The sequence below is a fragment of the Physeter macrocephalus genome, chromosome 9 (assembly GCF_002837175.3).
Source record: "Physeter macrocephalus isolate SW-GA chromosome 9, ASM283717v5, whole genome shotgun sequence".
In the NCBI taxonomy this organism is placed as follows: Eukaryota; Metazoa; Chordata; class Mammalia; order Artiodactyla; family Physeteridae; genus Physeter; species Physeter macrocephalus.
The window spans coordinates 49898185-49919758 of NC_041222.1; the positions used below are offsets into that span (position 1 = coordinate 49898185).

General features: G+C 39.1%; 1 protein-coding gene across 5 annotated transcripts in view; it reads left to right on the forward strand.

Annotated features, from left to right (window-relative positions):
- Window positions 1-21574, forward strand: part of KDM4C (lysine demethylase 4C) — a 425934-nt gene that overhangs the window by 365600 nt on the left and 38760 nt on the right. For all 5 annotated transcript variants that reach the window (XM_028493976.1, XM_028493977.1, XM_024126758.2 and 2 more), the window contains one exon: window positions 6392-6562. In XM_028493976.1, the coding sequence (XP_028349777.1) occupies window positions 6392-6562 (171 nt within the window). The remainder of the gene's footprint in view (window positions 1-6391; window positions 6563-21574) is intronic.

Genomic DNA, 21574 nt, shown 5'->3' on the forward strand with positions numbered 1-21574 from the left:
TATCATTATTCTGAATTCTTTTTCTGGGAGGTTGTCTATCTCCACTTCATTTAGTTGTTTTTCTGGGGTTTTATCTTGCTCCTTCATCTGGTACATAATCCTCTGTCTTTTCATCTTGTCTATCTTTCTGTGAATGTGGTTTTTGTTCCACAGGCTGCAGGAGTCCCATTGTAACTTTGAAATTAGGATATTAATAGTTGTTTGACCTGCCACTAGGTATTAATATTTAGTACATTATCAAAGAAGTATAGATACTATACCACAAATTTGTTTTTTTCAATATTATTTCAATATAATTTTTTTGGGGGGGGAGGATAATCTTGTTTTATTTTATGCATTTAAAAACGTTATTCTGAGTAGGGATCCACAGGCTCAGAAGTTAACCAAGGGGATCTATGGCAGCAAACATTCCGTTTTCAATGGCCTTCTGGGCACATGTGCATATGGGCTTCCTGGCTCCCTTGGGCTTGGTTCAGATGGTCAGAAGGCTGTGGTGATAATAATTAAAGCAATACAGTTGACTCTTGAACACCATGGCTTTGAACTGCACAGGTCCACTTATGCGTGGATGTTTTTCAAAAGATATAGTACCTGTATTTTCATTTTTTAGATACTTAAATTAACTAAGTGTGGAGAAAATTTGTGTTTGAGTTCACAGTATGTGGCATCAAAAGAGTTCTGATTCCATTCAAACTGTTTCAGCTTCCTGCCCTTGGCTGAGTCATGTACTAATTCTTTTGTTTTTGAGGCAGAGATAGTGCTATGCAGATATTTTCACTGTGAAGGGTATCAAGGTGCCCCTAACTCCTGTGTTCAAGGGTCAACTGTATATAATGGAAAGTACACAGAAGTACATAAAGAATCAAATGGGCAAAATTCCATTACCTAGCATTGTATATAGCTAACAGTTTAGTATATTATTTTCTTAGTACATTTAACCCTTGAACAACATGGATTTAAACTGTGTGGGTCCACTTATATGTCGATATTTTCCCATAAATACAGACTGAATTCTATACAATCCTTGATTGATTGAATCCATGGATATGGAGTGCCGACTGTGAAGTTATATGTGGGTTTTTAACTGTGCAAGGCTGGGGGGTGGTTGACGCTCCTAACTCCTGCATTTTTCAAGGGTCACTGTATTCTTTTTTCTAAGTGTGTATGTGACAAACCATCCCAAAACTCAGTGGCTTAAAAGAATGACAACTCTTTAGCTGCTGATTCTGTAGGTCAGAAGTTAAGCCTGGGCTCAGTTGGGTGGTTCTTCTCTTTCAGGCTGGTTGCCTCATCTGTCTGTGGTCAGCTGCAGAACAGCTTGCCTTCTTTTGGCTGGGTTCTCTCATATGTGTAGGGCCTCAGCTTTGGTCAATATGGTCTCTAATCTGCCAGCAGGATAACTTGAATTTGTTCACATGACAGAATCTGGGGTCCCTAGGGAGACAGCGGAAGTGTGCAAGAGGCTTTACATTTGCATACCGTTACTTCTGCTGTATTCTTTTGGTCAAAGCAGGCTAAGCCACAAGCCTAGCTCAGATTTGAGGGTTGGGGAAATAGACTCCAGCCCTAGATGGGAGGAGCTGCAAACTCACATTTCAAAGAATGTGGAAAGAGGAAGGTGTGAAGGTATGTGAGCATTTTTGCAATTTACTGCAGTGTGTATGCGTGTCATGTGTGTACACATAGGAAAACTGAGAGCCTATGCAATTATACATTCTGCACTTTTCATCTTCAGATAGGCTCCAGATCCAAGTTGCTAATTCAACTCTGTGATTATACTGGGGAGATTAAATGAAGTGCCTCAAAAGGTATGTAGAACAGAGGAGGTTCTAACTCAATAAGTCATTTAGAAAAGAAAGAAATGTAACTTCTCTGGGAACTGCTTGAGTTCCATTAGTCTCACTTCCTGGTTAGGTTTATTTCTCCTCTGATTTCTTTCCACGTGTGTTCTCCTGGTTGATGATACCAAGGCACTTGTGGTGGGAGAGCATCTGCTTCTGGTCCCCACTTCAGCTTCTCACCAGCTTTGTGATCTTGGAAAAGTCACTTGACCTTGTACCTCAGTGACTTCATCTGTTTAATGAAAATAACAACTGTTTCACAGAGTTATTGGGAGAGTTTAATTAACTCGTGCATGGACATGTGTTGGTAACGTATCTGTGTTATGTGTACCAGTGACTCTTTGATGCTTTTGCGAAATGTCTAACATTTTCTTAGTTAACTTTTTTTTTTTTTTCACATTCCCAGAATTTTGAACTGGTTCTAGCTTTTCTTTAAGTCGTGTTTTTTCTTAAACCACTGTTCATTGATTTCTGCTTAGTGCATGTTAAAGAAAACGTGACTTTCACCAGCCTTAGCCTGTGCACTAATCTTAAAAAACCATAGCCACTTCTATAATCTGATGGAGCCCCTTGCATAATGTCCGTCTTCTCTGATCAGAAATGACATTCTTAACATCAATAGGTTCTTAGGCTTTCCTGACAGGAAATATTATTGAGGATGTATAATCAGTTATGGGATATGCTTGTCAATAAATTTTTACTGCAAAAATAAATCAGAAATCATATTAAAGTAACATTATGAAAAAAATCTGTTTTCTTCAGTACTCCCCATGAAATGGTCATGCTTGAGGCTTATGAAAATTTTTATTCAGATGAAGGCTGTATATTTAATTTGTGTGCTGGCCATCTTTCCAACTAGCCAGTTTGCATAAATTTCGTGTCCTAGCAGGAGGAAAATGGTTGTGGTCTAGAATCAACCTTTTCTCTGTCAAGTCTTTGTCACTTTCTTTTCCCTTGACTGGCTGCTTCTACTTTCCAGAACTTGTGAATCTCACTATAAACCTTCTTTATTTCCTCCCCTTACCTACATACATGTCTACCCACCCTAAGAAAGAGGAACTTCCTAAAACTCTCCTTTGTTTCTTTTTGCCCTTTTCTGGACAGTGAATAATTAGAATCAATCTTCTCCCATTTAAAAAAATGTGTCTCTACCCCTCCTCACAGTTCATTTATTTAGTTTTTTCCTGTTCATTCATTTTTCCATTCATTTATTCATTCATTGTTCATCTGACAGCAACAGTGTTGTACGCAGTGTACTGGGTGCCACAAATAAAAAGACAAAGTGGTCCTGGCACTGACCTGTGGATTTTGCCCTGTTATAGGAGGGATAGTCAGTGAAAGTGACATTTGACCAGACCCTCAAGAGAGTTGTAAACAAAGGCTTTGAGAGCCCTGGGGGTGGAGGGAGGAGACCACATTATTTATGCCTTCCTTCCTAGGAACCATAGCTATGTGCCCCTGTTTGACAAGAATTAGAGTCAGAAGGGGATGAGATAAAGAGCAGGACAGTGATTATTTAGAGCTGGATTGAGCCTTGTCATGTGAAACCAGGGTGCTGCACAGTTGTATATGCTAGTTACTGGGGTACGGTAGGGAAGAGTGGTTTGTTAACCTGGGGCTAGGTTCTCACATATGTTCTCCAGTTCTTAAAACGAAGCCAGTTAACAGTTGCCGAGAACCAACTGCCTATGAGTCTATGCATTTTATGTACTTCCTCTTATAGGAAACCTTTAATGTAAGTATTATTGTCCCTTCTACAGATGAGCAAAGTGAGGCTGCTAAAGGTTATGTAACATCCCCAAGATCACACAGCTATGAGGAAGCTGAGCTTATAATTCAAATCCAAAACATTGTTTCCTTAGCGGGTGCATTCCAATTTTAATAAAATATGCACAATGAAACTATTATCATAGTAAAATACAGTACATGCAATTCTGACTATGAGTGTTTTTAAGGTGGTTTGACAAAGAGGGACAGCATTTGCAAAAATATGCTGCCAACATGAAGCCTTTTTTGGCCCTAATCCAGGTCACTAAGGACCACTGTGTTCAGCCAAATAAGTTGCGACCTTCGCCTCCTAGGGTCAGTTGTAACTGATACAATCTTTTTTTTTTTTTAATTTATTTATTTTTGGCTGCATTGGATCTTCGTTGTTGTGTGGGGGCTTTCTCTAGTTGTGGTGAGCGGGGGCTACTCTTCATTGCGGGGTGCAGGCTTCTCATTGCGGTGGCTTGTCTTGTTGCGGAGCACGGGCTCTAGGCGCACGGGTTTCAGTAGTTGTGGCACGTGGGCTCAGTAGTTGTGGCTGGTGGGCTCTAGAGCACAGGCTCAGTAGTTGTCGCGCACGGGCTTTGTTGCTCCATGGCATGTGGGATCTTCCCAGACCAGGGCTCGAACCCGTGTCCCGTGCATCGGCAGGCGGACTCTCAACCACTGCGCCACCAGGGAAGCCCCTGGGACTGAATGTTTGAGAGCAGACTTCCTTGTAAGATGTTGACTACCCTCTCCGCCCTGGTGGGCTCTAGAGCACAGGCCCAGTAGTTGTCGCGCACGGGCTTTGTTGCTCCATGGCATGTGGGATCTTCCCAGACCAGGGCTCGAACCCGTGTCCCGTGCATCGGCAGGCGGACTCTCAACCACTGCGCCACCAGGGAAGCCCCTGGGACTGAATGTTTGAGAGCAGACTTCCTTGTAAGATGTTGACTACCCTCTCCGCCTGGTGGGAATGGGGTTTGTATGAGTTCCTGACAGGGGAGCAGCAGCCTTATTCTGAAAAACAAAACAAAGCAAGCAAGCAAACAAACAGAAAGCCCCCAATACAACAAGCTAACATTTCTGGAGTACTTACTTGAGCCCAGCACTCTGCCAAGCATTTCCTGAAGCGTTTACCCTGAAGCCTTCTGCTTCCATAGCATGACACATGTACTCTGAGACCTAGTCCATGGTTTTCCATGGTTATACATATGTGCATGTATACCTGTAGTGTGATAGTGTGTGTGTGTGTGTGTGTGTATGTATACATATACACACACACACATATATCTACATGCATATATTTCTTTGTCTTCTGAAAGGGTCGAGAAACAAAGGTGCTTTTGTAGTAATAAGCACACCTAAGCACCTGGATCTTATTCTCTACTGTCACTGCCCTCTAAAATGAACCACACTCCTCAGGGAAATGTTAATTCCAGGGCTGAGGCAAGATGATATTGACACATCTTGTTAGGCCAGAAAGTAAGGAATTGATAAAAAATAAAAAGACATCTTAAGGGGCACAGGAAAACAGATTGAAGAGGCTTCTATTGGCCAAATCTGGGATAATCTGAGCACCAAAATTATTAATTATAGTATGAATTCTAAACAGTTGGGGAGGAGAAATTAATAATTCCATACTGATGATGGATGGATGATTGGATGGATGGATGGGGGGAAAGTAGGAGATTTTTGCTTAACAACTGCCAGCTGCCAACTAGTAAATGTGGAGGGAGTGCTGGAGCAGGAAAAATCAGCATATCATCACCATCATAGTAAAACTGGATCAAGCAAGGCTCATCAATGGTTGCTAAATCTAAGCAGAAATGTGGAGGAACAGGATATTTACATGGTGTTAAAGTCCCTCCCACAGATTGCTTATTAGTTGGAAGGGAAAAATAGTCATTACAAAATGAAGAAATTGGACTACTCTTTGACCAGGATCAAAATTAAAATCACCATTGAAAGGTGGACAAACATGTGCCTCCAGATGTGATATCCTGAGAAGAATACCACGTTGTCTCTGTGGTATTCTGGCCAGGAATGTATAACCTGAATCTAATCATGAGGAAACATCAGACATATGCTCTACTGAAAAAGCAAGGAGAGGGAGAGCTGTATCCTTCAAAAGTATCATGATCATAAAAGACAAAGAAAGGCTGTGGAAATGTTCCAGATTAAAGGAGGTGAAAGAGACTTGGCAACTAAATGCAGTATGTGACTCAAGACTGCATCCTGTACATAAAGGATAGGGGCCATAAAGATTGTTATTGGCTCACTTGACAAAATTGGAATATGCATGGTCGATTAAAGTATGGCATCCATGTTAAATTTACTAAAGTTAGTAACTGTACTGTGGTTATGTAAAGGAAAATCCCTGTTTTTAGAAAATACACACTGATGTATTTAGGTGTTAAAGCCCATGATTATATGTAGCTTATTCTCAAATGGTTTGTGGCACACACACACACACAATATTATATATATATATATATATATATACTTAAATATACACATATGTAAAATAGAGAATAGGCAAAAAAGGGAAATGGTAAAATGTTAACAATAGCAATAAATAACAATAGATGAACCTGAGTAAAGGGTCAAAGAGTATATGTATGTTTTTGTCTTATTCATATTCTTGCAACTTCTGTTTGAAATTACTCCTCAATAAAAGGTTTAACAATTATAAGTGTATATCATGACCACACCAATGATGTTTTCTAAATAAATATTTCTTTTATTTTCTGTTCTTTCTCCTGTTTCTTTTCTCTCCTCTTTCTCTGCCCCTTCCTTAGAAGTCGAAGGCTGGCGAGAAGGGCATCGCTGTGGGACAGACGGTCATCACGAAGCATCGCAACACCCGGTACTACAGCTGCAGGGTGATCGCTGTGACGGCGCAGACCTTCTATGAGGTCGTGTTTGATGATGGCTCCTTCAGCAGAGACACATTCCCCGAGGATATAGTGGTGAGTAAGGTCCTGGGTGCCTGCTCCCCAGTTTACTTTTTGTATAACTAAACCAGCTGAACCTCTCGGGAATCTTTACTTCGGTTCTTGAAGTAACTCATTTCATTTAATATTTGATTCAGGTGTTCTGTTTTCCCACCACAAAGAGTACTGTTTTCTAGGAGGTTCCTTAGCCGTCATTATTCTAAATAGTAGATGAACTTAGATTCATCTTCCCAAATTCTTTTAACTAAGTGAAAAATGTGTGTGGTCAGAAACATGAAATGTGAATTCACCTGTTCTTTTCTGTTACAAAGTGTTTGTGTATTTGAATTCCTTTATTCTTTTTCTTTCTGCTTAGCTGGAGAATATGGCTTTTATTAATCTGACCTGACAGTGACATCTGTGATCATACAGAAACATCTGTGGATGTTTCATATGGGAGTAACAAAAATCACGCAAGAAAAAGGCTCTGACTTTTCCTGAGTTTCTTAACTGTGGTCTGGAGTGGGAAACATGCGTGCCAGTCTGTCTGTTTGTGTGTCTCAGGGACTTGCCTTTGAGCAGGATGTTTCACAAGAAAAGCACTTTCAGCAGAAGGTTTTTTTGAAACTGAGATCAAATCAGATAACTGAGACCAGGGTTAGTCTTCTGGTCATCTTGTTATCCCTTCTTCATTTAAGGGAAATGTCCATCTGGGGAGCCAGGCCTCACTAATGTAACTTCTGCCTTGTCCTGGGTCTGTTGATGATATGCCCTTGTTTGTATTTGGAAAGATGTTATTCTTTAAAAGTAATAATTATGCATTATGTGCAACTGATAATTAAATGTAACCTTATGAGGTTGCTTATAAATATTTCTAGAATTTTGGTCTCCTGGGGCCTAGCTTTGTTAGGCTTACTTCTCTATGCCTTTAAGAAGGACAAGTATGTAAACAAAAGTTACCTTATTTGAAAGATTTTAAAGCAGATGAGTTTAAACAAGTTAAAAATCCCAGGACTTGATCATACACCAAAAGGGTGAATTATGTTTCTTTGCAGAATTCCACCTGGAGCTTTGCTTTACTGCACTGCCATTGCTCTTCATAAGCAGCAGCCCTTAGGTACCATGCTCCCCTTGTTAGACTAGGCCACACCTTCAAGCACGCAGTATCTGCTGTGTGCCAAGCATCACACTGGGTGCTGGCAGAGATAATGAGAAAGAAGGTGTGATTCCTGCTCAGTCTGGAGGGAGGCAGGCTGGTAAATAGGTGCTTTCTAGACAGTGCGATAAATGCTATAAATGAGCCAGAGACAACTTCCCACCTGTTGGGGTCAGGAGACTTGAGTCAGAGAGTCCACAAGGTCAATAGGGTTGACATTGCCGGACATGTACCACATGCCAGGACTGCTTCAGGAGCTTGACACGCATGAATCATTTCATCCTCACAACCTTACACGCTTACAAGCCAAATTTTCTACATCTGGCTACTGAAGAAACTGAGGCACAAAGAAGTAAATAACTTTCTTAAGGTGACCCACAGCTAGTTAAGTGTCAGAAAGTGTATTCAGTCCCAGAGTTGGGCTCCAGAGCCTCTGTTCTTAACTCCTGGGGAGAAAGGACATTTAGAGTGGGAGATGAAGAGGTATGTGAGGGCAAGAAAGGCAAAGAAACACACAGGCTCTCGTCAGCCCTGCCCAGCCTACACACTTATTTCAGAATCAGTCAGCCTTCTTTTGTGCAGGCTGTCAATACCGAGCCAGCCGAAGAGAGAAAACTTTGCTGGGGAGCACACTGGGGATGGGACAACAGACTTCTGAGCACTGATCCCGAAACCTGAGCAAATAGTTAGGTCTTTATCCATGAGAGTATTTAATGAACCCTAAACTCCCTTTCACTTCACGAGCCTCCACATACCCAGTTGGTCTTAAGCTTTCTTGGATTGTCTTCAACTTGTACGTTGGAAAAGAGTGGCTGTGATCCTAGGAGTTTTTTGAATCCACAAGCCTTCCCTTTGATAACTTCGGTTCCCACTCTCTGTGAACCCAAACAAGTTTGCTTTAAAGTATTTGTGGGTGTTGTGAGAACCAGGCTCTAAAGTTTATAAGATTGTTCAGAAGCACCTTGGCATTTAAATCAATAATGGAAAAGCAAAAATTCTTTACAGCTTGATTAGCTATTAGCATATGCGATAAGGATTTGCGGTTTAGCAGCGGGGCGTTTGTGTGTATGTGTGTGTGCGTGTACGTGTGTGTGGCCACAGCTCTAGCCTTGGAGGGAGGCGGTGCTCATGGTGGCGTGAGTTAATGTAGATTGGAGAGGGGCGTCTGTATGAATTTGCGCGAATGATAATATTTTTCAGGGAAAAGAATTATAACTGTCTTTGAGCAGGTCTTCTCTCTTTCATCCAGCCTTTCCTCCCTCGATATTCCCCACCGCCCTTTCCTGTCTGGTACATCTTTGGTTACTCATTCCAGGCCTCTTACACCAACCAAGTAGGAATATTTGTCATGTTGTATTTTCAAATTTCACATACTTTCTAATAATGTCACCGTTTGTTGGCTGCTGTGGCCTCTTCCTCTTTGTTCTCTTGGTGCTGAATGAGACATCCCCAGCTTTCCTTCTTTGGTGGCTCCATAGGGAAGGTTTTATTTTTCCTTATAATATTGTATTAGGGTTCTCCAGAGACATAGAATCAGTAAGAGTAGTGTGTGTGCGTGTGTGTGTGTGTGTATTTAATATATTACAAGTACATATGTATAATATGTATGATTTATTATAAGGAGTTGGCTCAGGTGATTTTTGGAAGCTGAGAAGTCCCAAGATAGGTAGTCAGCAGACTGAAGATAGGAGAGCAGATGGTGTAATTCTAGTTCAGGGCCAGCAGGCTCAAGACCCAGGAAGAGCTTCAAGTCCAGAGTCAGGAAAAAACTGAATCCCAACTCAAAACCGGTCAGGCAAGAAGAATTCCCCTTTATTTGGGAAAGGGTCAGCCTTTTTGTTCTCTTCAGGCTTTCAATTGGTTGCATGGGCCCTAGGAGGATCGTCTGCTTTGTCTATCAATTCACATACTTAAGTCATCCAATAACACCCTCACAGACTCACCTCGAATAATGTTTGACCAAATACCTAATATCTGGGTACCTGTGGCCCTGTCAAGTTGATGCATAAAATTAACCATCACATATGTATTGTCCTGGGGCATTTTAGGAGACTGCTTACCTTGTGGTGCCAGAAGCTCTGACTTATAGGCAGAATGTAATTTCCCTTTCTGTAAAGCAACCACGCTGTTTTGGTCGGTTTGCAGCACTCTGTAGATCCACTCCATTAGCTATGTGCTCTGTCCTGCTCATCATCCAGGTTCCCAAAAGGCGAAGTCATGGATTTTATAAAGCAAGCTTTTAAAATTTAAAGGATTGTCAGGGATGGATTGGGGTCTGTGTTTCCCACCGAAATTAATGAAAGCTACATGATTAAATGCCCTCATAGTATGTCAACTAGACTTCAGTTGGATATGGGGAATTTGATGTTATATTTCAAAACATAATGTATGTGTATAATTAAGTATGTTATAAATATATTCACATATAAATCATATATATATATTTAAAAAAATGCTTTGCTGAAACGCTTTGGAGAGATAGGGGTTTTGGGACGCATGAGCCACCCATTCTCCTTGCATGGCCCTACAATAAACCTATCTCTGCTCCCCCCACCCCCCGCCAAAAAATCATACTCATTCTCATATGTGATATAATGTAACTACATTTATATCACCGTTTTTCAGCCCATGTGGGTTAATTCTTATGATTGTCCCACTTCCACTTTTGATATCCATCAACATCAGAACTGGCTTCTGGGAGATGGAAACCCTGCTTGGTTCCCTAATGGGGAGTTTCATCAGGACATAAAAATGTGACCATGTCTGCCTCTGTCTCAGCATCTGGCAGATTGTGGCAGAATAATTATTTGTGTGGAAACATTAAATGTATTCCATATTCCTCAGAGAAATCTTGTTTTCATTAGATAATATACCTGTGCCATCTGAAACTGGGGCTAGAAAATGATTTTTTCTTCTGTTTGTCTGAAAACTCTCTAATCCACACAATGTGCTTAATCAGGCATGAGTGCTTCTGGGAAGGCCCTTTCATCAAATGCAACATGACGTCAGTGTGACTGGCTAGTGGAGAACTAGCTCCTCTAAGCTGCGGGTGCTTGCTAACTAGAACTGCCATAAGGGTACAACACAATTTCAGTTTTTTAACTATGAAAATAAAATCTAGAACATCAAGTTTAATTATCCCAAAGTGTTTATTTACATATAACATAGTCTTTTATGAAGCCTGATGCTTTAGTAAAGAAATACATTCCCTTATTTATAGAATCACTGATTATGATCACTTTATGCTCCCAACAGAAGAGAAACCTTTAATGCAGGCTGGCCTATCCATGTTTGAAAATAAATTTGCTGGACATTAAAATGCCTTTGTTAGGGTTATGTGACTAGAGGGAGTGTTTGGAGTTGTAGAGAGAAACATTCTTTGGACTACCAGAAAATTTCTTTCCAGACGTAGGTACTTTATTTCTGTGATAGCCAGAAAAATGTCCCAAATCTTTTCTCTCAACAGTACACCTGCAGGATATGTGTATTGGCCCAGTTAAACACAGCATGCAATCTGTAGCTGTCAAGGGAAGTAACGAAAGATGTATTGCTACACTCCTCCATCTCTCAGTCTATGAAACTGCGACACACTTCCTGATGAATTTTTTTGTAGTCTCCTACTATTTTGATGGGAATGAAAGTTGCCCACAGGAGAGAATTCAACAGGCATGGCAATTCCAGGGCCCCCTATCACCCTTTGCTAAAACCTGGGATCCTCTGGCATGGCTATGATGACCCTAGAATGATGGCTGCTTCCCTTCCTCTGCATTTGGAGCTCATTTCAAGGGAGGAAGATGGTGCAGTGTGATCCGGATAGTTTCAGGACAAGCACTTAACATTCACCAGTGGGCTTGAGAAGAGAAACAGGACCATTTAGAAATTCGACAGCAAGAGTCCATCACTGAAATTTCCATGAAGACTTGCTACATTTTTCAGCGTCCGTTGAAATGTGAAAAAAGTACGAGAACTGTACACTTCAGGATTCTAGGGATGGACTGTCATGGCCTTTAGTTTTTGTGGGCTGTACAGTGCAAACTGAAATTCTTAAAGCTAATTTTTTCCTCAGTTATAGGCAGGTTGCTCAAACCTGTTTGAAGCCTGTTTTTTCCCTACTAAAAAGGGAATAATAATTTATACCTTCTGAGGTTATTGAAAGGACTAAATGAGCTAATTTACCACGTAGCTAACATGGTAGGCACAAAATCAAAATTTTTAGGTAATTAACTTCAGTCTGTAGAACTTTTTTTTCCCTTTTTCCTCCCCCATCTAGTTTATGCTGCCCTGTTCTGGCCTTGATGAAATTTGGTTAGAAGATGTGTCCTTAGAACTTTAATCCTACTTGTTAGGTTAAATGGGTATCTGTACAGGTGAGATTTCACTGAGTCAGATTATTGTTTCCACTTGCTGTAAAGCAGTCCTGGCATCTTTAGACTTTGTAATAACCCAGTTCTCTGCATTTGTGCATGTATTTTTCTGCATGTTCATAAAGTGTTATTTCATTGGCTTTTCATGACAAACCCGGCTCCAGAATAAGTTCGTGCTCATTTCATAGATATGATACTTGCCGAGTCACAAAAACCCTATGATTTGTGCGAGTTCCCCAAATTAGGGGTGACAGAGTCAGGTGCAGAATGTAGGTTGGCCCCCTGTATTCCATTGCTTGTTGCCTCTGTGCTTTGGGGCACCTTTCCAGGAAGTCTGCTCTCTGTGACTTTAGTGTCGCTGTGGTGGAAGACCTTGTACGTAACTGCTCAGGGTTCAGCACCTCCACAAGGCCCCACTTGGCAAGTATAGGCGTAGGGGTGACTCTGGATGTTCAGGATACAAAAGAAAATATCTGTGGGGGTTTGAGAAACTAAGAAAAAAGTTTTCCAAGAAACTCTATCTTATGTTCTAGGATCCTGGGAAGTGTTTTTGGATTCCTGTTGGCTCCTAGATTGTGAGGTACCCTGGATTTTTAAGTCAGGTGGAAGTCACGCCCCATCCCAGACCATCTGTGTTATGTGTGCTACAGACTGATGCTCCCCCCACCCACCCCCAGTTTTGATTCTTCTAGAATCAATGGAATTTGCCAGAGAAGGCTCCAGGAACTTTTACTGGTTTAGGATTCTGTAGGTGTGGCCCACATGGCATTTGACTGCTCAAGGAGGGGCACCCTTGCTTCTCTTTCTTGGCTGTAGAGCTGAGAGTCTGTGAGGTGAAGGGCTTTGCCAAATTCCTGTTGATTTTTACATCCTTTGGAAGCCTTTTATACATGTAAAAAAAAATCTGTTATTACTTTGATTTTAATCAATATTCAGTTTAAAATCTACTTTTTTAAGCCTTCAAATTCAGCTAACAAATTTTCTTATTTATAAATCTAATAATTTTTTACATAAAAATTTAGAACAAACTCATTTGTTCCTTGATTAATGTTTATATAATGTATAAACTGATAGATCAAATTCTAACCATTTTACATTTAAGTAATCAAATTTCCTTGGACGTCTTAACTATGCTTATAGGTTTAATGTATGTAATTCTCACAAATGTCACATTTTTCTAAAGCACTCAGTGTCCATAATGCTAATAAATTAGACATTAATTTAGTAGTTCAAATTCTTCTGTTTTAAACATCTTCAAAAAGCAAACAACACATACAGCAGTACAATATTTACAAAGCATATTACTGCACCTTTATATAAACACAGTTTACATTGGATAATCTGTTAAATACAATCTGTATTTAAACACATTTTAATGATAGATAAGTAAATAGAATCTACCCACCAGGGGGAGTAGTAGTACTATACTGGCTAGGAGTTTACTAAGAAAAAATAATCAAAGAACCTCAAGGCCATTCAGAGGCATAGAGTCTGGTTATATCTTTGAAGACTAAACCTGCAGTTGCTGGGCAGGGGCTCCTACCTAAGGTCAGCTTTCATCTGATTCTTCAACTGTAAATTATGTGCTCTTCACTGAGGCTCTAACTAGTTTCATAAGTTTCATGAACTGTCTCAAGTTGGTGGGGGTGAGTACTTAACAGGTCCTGGAATTTTATTCTCTTTTGTGTAATTCTGGTGTGGCTTTTTGCCTTGAAACCTGGGGCATACTAACAGAATGTTGAAGCCCTTATTTGAGTTGGACTCACTTTCTGTTTTATAAATCGTATGCATCTCTGCCCATGATTCTGTAGCTATCATATTGACAATTTCCATTCAGCATTGTGATCCTCCGAAGAAAAGTATGTAATTGCCCTGGTGTCCCATGCAGGATATTAACTAGTATCCCTGAAGACACAGTGTCAATTACATTTTTCTTCAAATACATACCTCCTTCACTTGACAGTATTTCTCTTATTTCTCTTTTGGCAATTATCTCAAGGTGATTGGTTTGAGGAACTTATTCCCAGGAGACAGTTTTTGGTGTTTCTTTCCCATTCTTTTCTTTCCAAGGGAACTCAAAGGTATATAGCATCTCATCTTCACTCTAACAAGATAAAAATAAGTACATTGAACTTGGGGGCAGTGTTATTAATTTCCAGGACTTTATTGTCTCTTCTCAACGCAGGGCTTAATCCCAAGGGTGGCAGTCACCATGATCCAAATCTACCTGTGTTTGGGGATATCCAATCATATCATTCTTTTTGACCTATGTATTCAGTGCTGTTTTAGGCACCATGGAAGATTCAAGATATGTAAGCATAGGTGAAGGAGTGATCCTGGGTGTTCTGGAGGCAAAATAAAATACCCAAGTGGGTTTGAAAGACTAAGAAAAATGTTGTTATCAGAAACAGTCTATGCTATGGGATTCTGGGAAGCTCATGGATTTTCTTTTCTTTTCCAAGTTTTTAAAAAAATTTATTTTACTGAAGTATAGGTGATTTACAATGTTGTGTTAATTTCTCCTGTACAGGAAAGTGATTCAGTTGTCTGTCTGTACACATTCTTTTTTATATTCCTTTCATTATGGTTTATCATAGGATATTGAATATAGTTGCCTGTGCTGTACAGTCGGACTTTGTTGTTTATCCAGTCTATGTATAATAGTTTGCATCTGCTAATCCCAAACTCCCACTCCATCCCTCCTGCACCTGCGTCCCCCTTGGCAACCACAAGTCTCTTCTCTATGTCTTTGAGTCTATTTCTGTTGCATAAATAAGTTAATTTGTGTCATATTTTAGATTCCACATACAAGTGATATCATTTGGTATTTATCTTTCTTTTTCTGACTTACTTCACTTAGTATGATAATCTCTAGGTCCATCATGTTGTTGCAAATGGCATTATTTCATTCTTTTTTATGGCTGAATAGTATTCCATTATATATATATGTACCACATCTTCTTTATCCATTCATCTGCTGATGGACATTTAGGTTGTTTCCATGTCTTGGCTATTGTGAATAGTGCTGCTTTGGACATAGGGGTGCATGTATCTTTTTGAATTATAGTTTTGTCTGGATATATGCCCAGGGGTGGGACTGCTGGATCATATGGCAGCTCCATTTTTAGTTTTTAACAGAACGTCCATACTTTTTTCCATAGTGGCTGTACCAATTTACATTCCTACCAACAGTGTATGAGGGTTCCCTTTTCTCTACACCCTCTCCAGCATTTGTTATTTGTAGATTTTTAAATGATGGCCATTCTGACTGCTGTGAGGTGGTACCTCATTGTAGTTTTGATTTGCGTTTATCTAATAATTAGTGATGATGAGCATCTTTTCATGTGCCTATTGACAACCTGTATGTCCTCTTTGGAGAAATGTCTATTTAGGTCTTCAACCCATTTTTTGATTGGGTCATTTGTTTTTTTGTTATTGAGTTGTATGAGTTATTTGTATATTTTGGAAATTAAGCTCTTGTTGGTCATATCGTTTGCAAATATTTTCTCCCAGTCTAGGTTGTCTTTTCATTTTTATTATGGTTTCCTTTGCTGTGCAAAAGCTTATAAGTTTGATTAGGTACCATTTGTTTATTTTTGCTTTTATTTCTATTGCCTTGGGAGATTGACCATTGATCATTGGTATGATTTATGTCAGAGAATATTTTGCCTATGTTCTAGGAGTTTAATGGTGTCATGTCTTATATTTAAGTCTTTAAGCCATTTTGAGTTTGTTTTTTTGTATGGTGTGAAGGTGTGTTCTAACTTCATTGATTTACATGTGGCTGTCCAACTTTTCCAACACCGCTTGCTGAAGAGACTGTCTTTTCTCCATTGTATAATCTTTTCTCTGTTGTATAATCTTGCCTCCTTTGTTGAAGATTAATTGACTGTAGATGTGTGGGTTTATTTCTGGGCTCTCTATTCTGTTCCATTGACCCACATGTCTGTTTTTGTGCCAGTACCACACTATTTTGATTACTTTATCTTTGTAGTATTGTCTGAAGTCTGAGAGGGTTATGCCTCCTGCTTTGTTCTTTTTCCTCAGGATTGCTTTGGGAATTCTGGGTCTTTTATAGTTCCAAATAAATTTTAAAATTATTTGTTCTAGTTCTGTGAAAAACATCATGGGTAATTTGATAGGGATCGCATTAAATCTGTAGGTTGCTTTGGATAGTATGGCCATTTTAACAATATTAATTTTTCCAATCCAAAAGCATGGGATATCGTTCCATTTTTTTGGAATCATCTTCAATTTCCTTTATTAATAGTTTATAGTTCTCAGCATATAAGTCTTTCACCTCCTTGCTCAGGTTTATTTTTTGTTTTTTTTGATGCAATTTTAAAAGGGATTTTTTTTTTATATTCCCTTTCTGATATTTCCTTGTTAGTATAAAGGCATGCAACCAATTTCTGTATGTTAATCTTGTATCCTGCTACCTTGCTGAATTTGTTTATCAGTTCTAGTAGTTTTTGTGTGGAGTCTTTAGGGTTTTCTATATATAGTATCATGCCATCTGCATATAATGACAATTTTACCTCTTGGGAAGCTCCTGGATTTTCAAGTCAAGTGGCCACGGAGACATTATAGTGATGGAGACCAAGCTGATGAAGAGATACCTCTTGTTATGAGGCCACCTCAGCTTTGGGAATTCATGCCCCATCTCAGCCCATTTGTGTTATATTTTCATCACTGATGCCCCTTACATCCCGTCACCCCAACCAGGAGCTGATCTGAAAGATTTTACAAGAAAAATACCCAATGAAGTTTATTGAAAGTAAGTTCAGAGACGGAAGCAATGGTGATGGACCAGAGGGTTGAAAGAAGTCACTTCAGGGAGGAGAGAGATGAACTAGGTTACTGACTTGTAAGAGTTCTTTGTGTATTTTAGATACAAGCGCTTTGCCAAATATTTAGCATTTTTTCTCCAAGTCCGAATAATATTGCATTGTATAACATATTTTGTTTACCCATTTGCCAGTTGATGGCTGTAAATCCAGTTGATTAGATTATTTCTAGTTTGGGGGCTATTATAAATAATGCTTCTATGAACGTTTGCTTTCAAGTCTTTGTGTGGACATGTGTTTTCATTTCTCTGGGATAAATATCTAGGAGTGAGATTACTAAGTTATATGGTAGATACATGATTGGCTTTATAAGAATATGCCAAACTGTTTTTCAGAGTGGCTGTACCAGCAATGCGTGAGGGTATTAATTTCTCCACCAACCTACCCTTACCAACACCTGGTATTGTCAGTCTTTTGGATAATAACCATTCTAGTGGGTGTGTAGTAGTATCTCAATGTGAGTTTAATTTTTATTTCCCTGATGACTAATGATTTTGAGCATCTTTTCAAGTGGTTATTAGCTATCATACATCACCTTTGTTGAAAAGCCTATTCTGATATTTCACTTTTTTGAAAATTGAGTTGCAAGTGTTTTTTAAATATTCTATACATGAATTTTTTGTAAGATATGTGATTTGCAAATATTTTCTCCCAGTTTGTACGTTGTCCTCACTTTCTTAAAGGTGTTTGAAGAGCAAAAGTTTTAAATTTCAATGAAGCTCATTGTATCAATTTGTTCTTTGTGGATCATCCTTTTGGTGTCATATTTTAAGAAATCTTTGCCTCACTGAAGTCCACAGAGATTTTTCTCTTATGTTCTCTTCTAGAAGTTTTATAGTTTTAGGTCTTACATTTAGAGCTATAATCCATTTTGTGTTAATTTTTGTGTGTGGTGTGAGGCCAGGGTCCATGTTCTGTAAAATGAAAACCATACAACCTAACTTAATCAATTAATTGTAAGGATTAATTGAGAGAATGTCTATAATCATCATAGTGCAGCACCTTTTACATAGTAGGTGCTCAAAAAAACGTCGTTCTTCTCTGCTCCGTCACCTAATTTTCTCAAAATTGCACTACAGAAGGGAAAATTAGTTATTTCTTTTAATATTCTGAACTTCTAGAAAGCCTCATGGATGGCTTGTTTGCACGTCTACCTAATATCAAGAGTATTTTAGAGATACGTATTGTATAAGCCTTCAGAAATTTAGTTTCAACATAATTTCTGTACCTTTAAGGAAAGAAGAGTAGAAAATACCAGATAAAACGTGGTTCCATCTGCAAAGAGAACTGGAATATGGTTAATGTGCTTAGGCCTGAAAAATACTTGATAGATTTTAGATTAGTCCAAGATCATATTTCAAACCAGGACATGTTTTGTTTTTCCAAAGAGAGAAAGAAGGAAGGAAGGGAAAAACAGAGGAAATATTTTTTTTGGTTAGTAATATAAGGGAAATTAATGAAGAAGTGCTTACTTAAAGAAGAAATTGAACTCCAGATTTTCCACTTTAACTTGATCTTGTTTGTCATAACACTTACCTCAGTTGATATATGATAGCCATTGAACTTTGAGCTTCTTGAAAACAAGGGCCGTATCTGTTTGAGTTACTATTATGTACCTAGTTCTCAGTACAGGGTTTATAGTAAGTGGATAATAAATAGTTGTTGAATTAAAGAGTAAATAAATTAATAGCCATCATTAAATTTGTTATTCTAAGTCATACCTTAGACAATTGGTATGTTATTTTAAAATCCATAGTCAATGTCAAGAGTTGTTTTAGAATTTGAGTCCAAGTTCGTATTGTAAGTTTCGTGTCCTTTCCAGGTAAAGAATGTTTATCCTTAGAGCAGAGCTATGCTCCAGCAGTAGTCCCTGGGAAAACCCAAGCCTTCAGTGTTTGGCTTCTTGAGCCCTGAAAAAAATTAGAAACCACTGGTACAGATGAAGTGAACAGTTATGTACTGTCCCTCTGCCACAACAGTGAGGACTCTGTCATGAAGAGGTGGCTAAGGGACCCATGGTGTTAATGCAGCAGCTGGTACCTGTGTGTGCCTGAGAGCAGGACTGTTGGGAAAAGTCACCTGTGGTCTTAGCAGGTTCCCCCATGAATGTTCAGCTCGAAACTGTGAATATAAGTGACATCATTTCTAAATTTCAGAGTTGGGCTGAATCAACTTGCATTGAATTGAAAATATAAGCATAAGCTGCCTTTGATGGCAAGGTCTCAAACTTTTAAATCTTTCTTTGCTCCGACTACATTTTGGTCTCAAACCTAGACACTGTGACCCTGAGTGTGGTATAATCATGCATGTTTCTTTCATAAGTGCCTTAAATTGTCCAGAGCTGACCTTTCCTGTAGCACATTTGTAAGCACAACGTTCTGCATGCAATTTCTGAAATATATAGTTAAGGCTGAGATCTTCCTGAGGCAAGCAGTCAACAGGGACTGCCTGTTTACAAGCCTTTTTACATTATCCTTCACCTCTATCCAACTCCAGGTGCGAACACACTGGGACATAGCACATAAATTGGCGACACATCCCAGAAGATATTGGGCTCATAGATCAACAGAGTTTATGTTCCTATTTGACCATGGGGTTTAAATTATTTTGGTAATGGAGTGAACTTATATTATTGTCTGATAAGTATATCCAGAAGAAGTCAATACTCTCTACTTATTGGTAGACTGGCACTGCCTTCATTTTATTATTTCCCTTTCATACTTTGTTTGAAAGAGGTTAGCTGATTTTCATGGGTGAGAGAGAACCAGTAATAACTCTTGCCTTTCGTTTCATTAAATGAATTATATTTTGAGGTCAGGCTGTGTAAGTAAAGGGAGAAGAGGAAATGTGGAGAGGATGGAGTGAGTGCGATTTTTCCTTCCATTTCTAATCTTTCCCACAGTCAGAAAATGTTCTCTGCTAAGAAGTGAGTGAAAAACCCGGAAGTTGTGACCTGCTGTAGTCTTTCTTGGTTGTATGTGTTTCTGCAAATCAATTGCCCTGCCTTATCTGATTTCTTAGCTTCTGTGAAATGGAAGATATTATGTTTGCAAGTCTTCTATGCTTATTTTATCCAGTACCATTAAACATAAAGAATGTTTTAGCTTTTTCTAAATGTTATAATATTGATAGTACAATATGTTGAATAATGTTTTATGCATGGTTTTTCAGATCCAAGTAGGGTTTTCTACTACTTGGAAATTTTCGTAATTAATGGTGATATGGTCTGTGCCTGAAAAAGATGCCTTTTGCAGATTAATGGCTAACAACTCAGCTAAAAAGGAGGGGGGTAAAATTATGCATGTCTCTAGTAGTATAGTTATAAGAATATACTTATAAGTTATTGTTTTTAAAACAAGCCTGATATTTATCCTTTTTATTAGCCTTTCATTAAAACTAATCTGAACTAATGATTCTATTATATGTGATATCCTCTTTTTTGAGGGAGTAACAGATAATATTGAATCTTCTAAACAGTTTATCTGATTTATACCATAAAAATAGTGACTAGCACAAAACAAGTCAGACTCTGGTCATTGCATCCTAAGCAGCCAATATCTGAAGCCCTGTTAAAAAAGGAACTATAAGAGAACTGGTATGAAATTTAATATTTTATTTACAGTTTTAAAATTTATTTCAATATTAGTAAAACTCCTTTCCTATATTTATGTTGAAACTACTCCATGTCATGAGTTACGTTTCTCATGGGGTTTTGTTTGTTTTGTCTGTATTTTGTTTTTGTCTTTGTTTGCAGGAGATTGGAAGGGCAAACATCTAACCAGTATCTAAGAGTGGGTTCCCTGCAGGAGAAGTCTAATGAGGATGGGAAGCAGTGTGTGTGATGCTCAAATCCTCTTTCTTCTCCAAGAGGGAGGGGCTCATATCAGTGTGGAAGGCTCATGCTTCCCCAGGAGGCCCTTCCTCTTGTAGAAAAGGAACCCCTGCAGCTCCAGGTCTTTGATAAGCCACATCTGGGTACCTGCGTTGGTGATTTATGTATTCTCCAGCCAAGGGATATGTTACTCTTCAATAAGTGGAGCCTTACTAAAAATTTTGCTTCCAGTGAGCACCTGCTACATGCCAGGCATTGTCCTGGGCCCTGGAAATATGATGGTGAGAAATAAAATTGAAATGGTTTTTGCTCTCATAGAATTTATAATCTAATGGGAAAGAGTAACATATGACAGTCCCACTAATAAAAATGTACTTAAAATTGAGATAAGTCCTGGAGTGATAGGAATGTAATCCTATAAGAACAGGTAACAAAAAACCTTATATAGATGTGTGATCAGTCTGACTTGAGCTAAAACCTACAGGATGCGTTACTGGACAAAGGGCAGAGGACAGTGTCCCAGCAAAGAATGTGTAAAGGCTGTTGTTGACAGGAAGGAGCATCCTGCTCAGGGTGCTGAAAGAAGGCAAGTGTGTCTGTTGGGAGAGGTAGGTGGTAGGCCTGGAGGAGGAAGAAAGGGGCAGACTAGGCTATACCTTGAAGACCATGTTATAGGGTTGTATCTTTACTCCAAGAGCAGGGGGAAGCCATTGATGGTCCTAAGCAGAAGTCAATGTGAAGAGATTTGTTACGAAGCATTTTCTTTGGCTTTCATGGAGAAGATGAATTGGGGAGTAAGCTGTAGTGTATGCTGGGGGACCAGTTAGGAGAGCATTGCAGTACATCAGA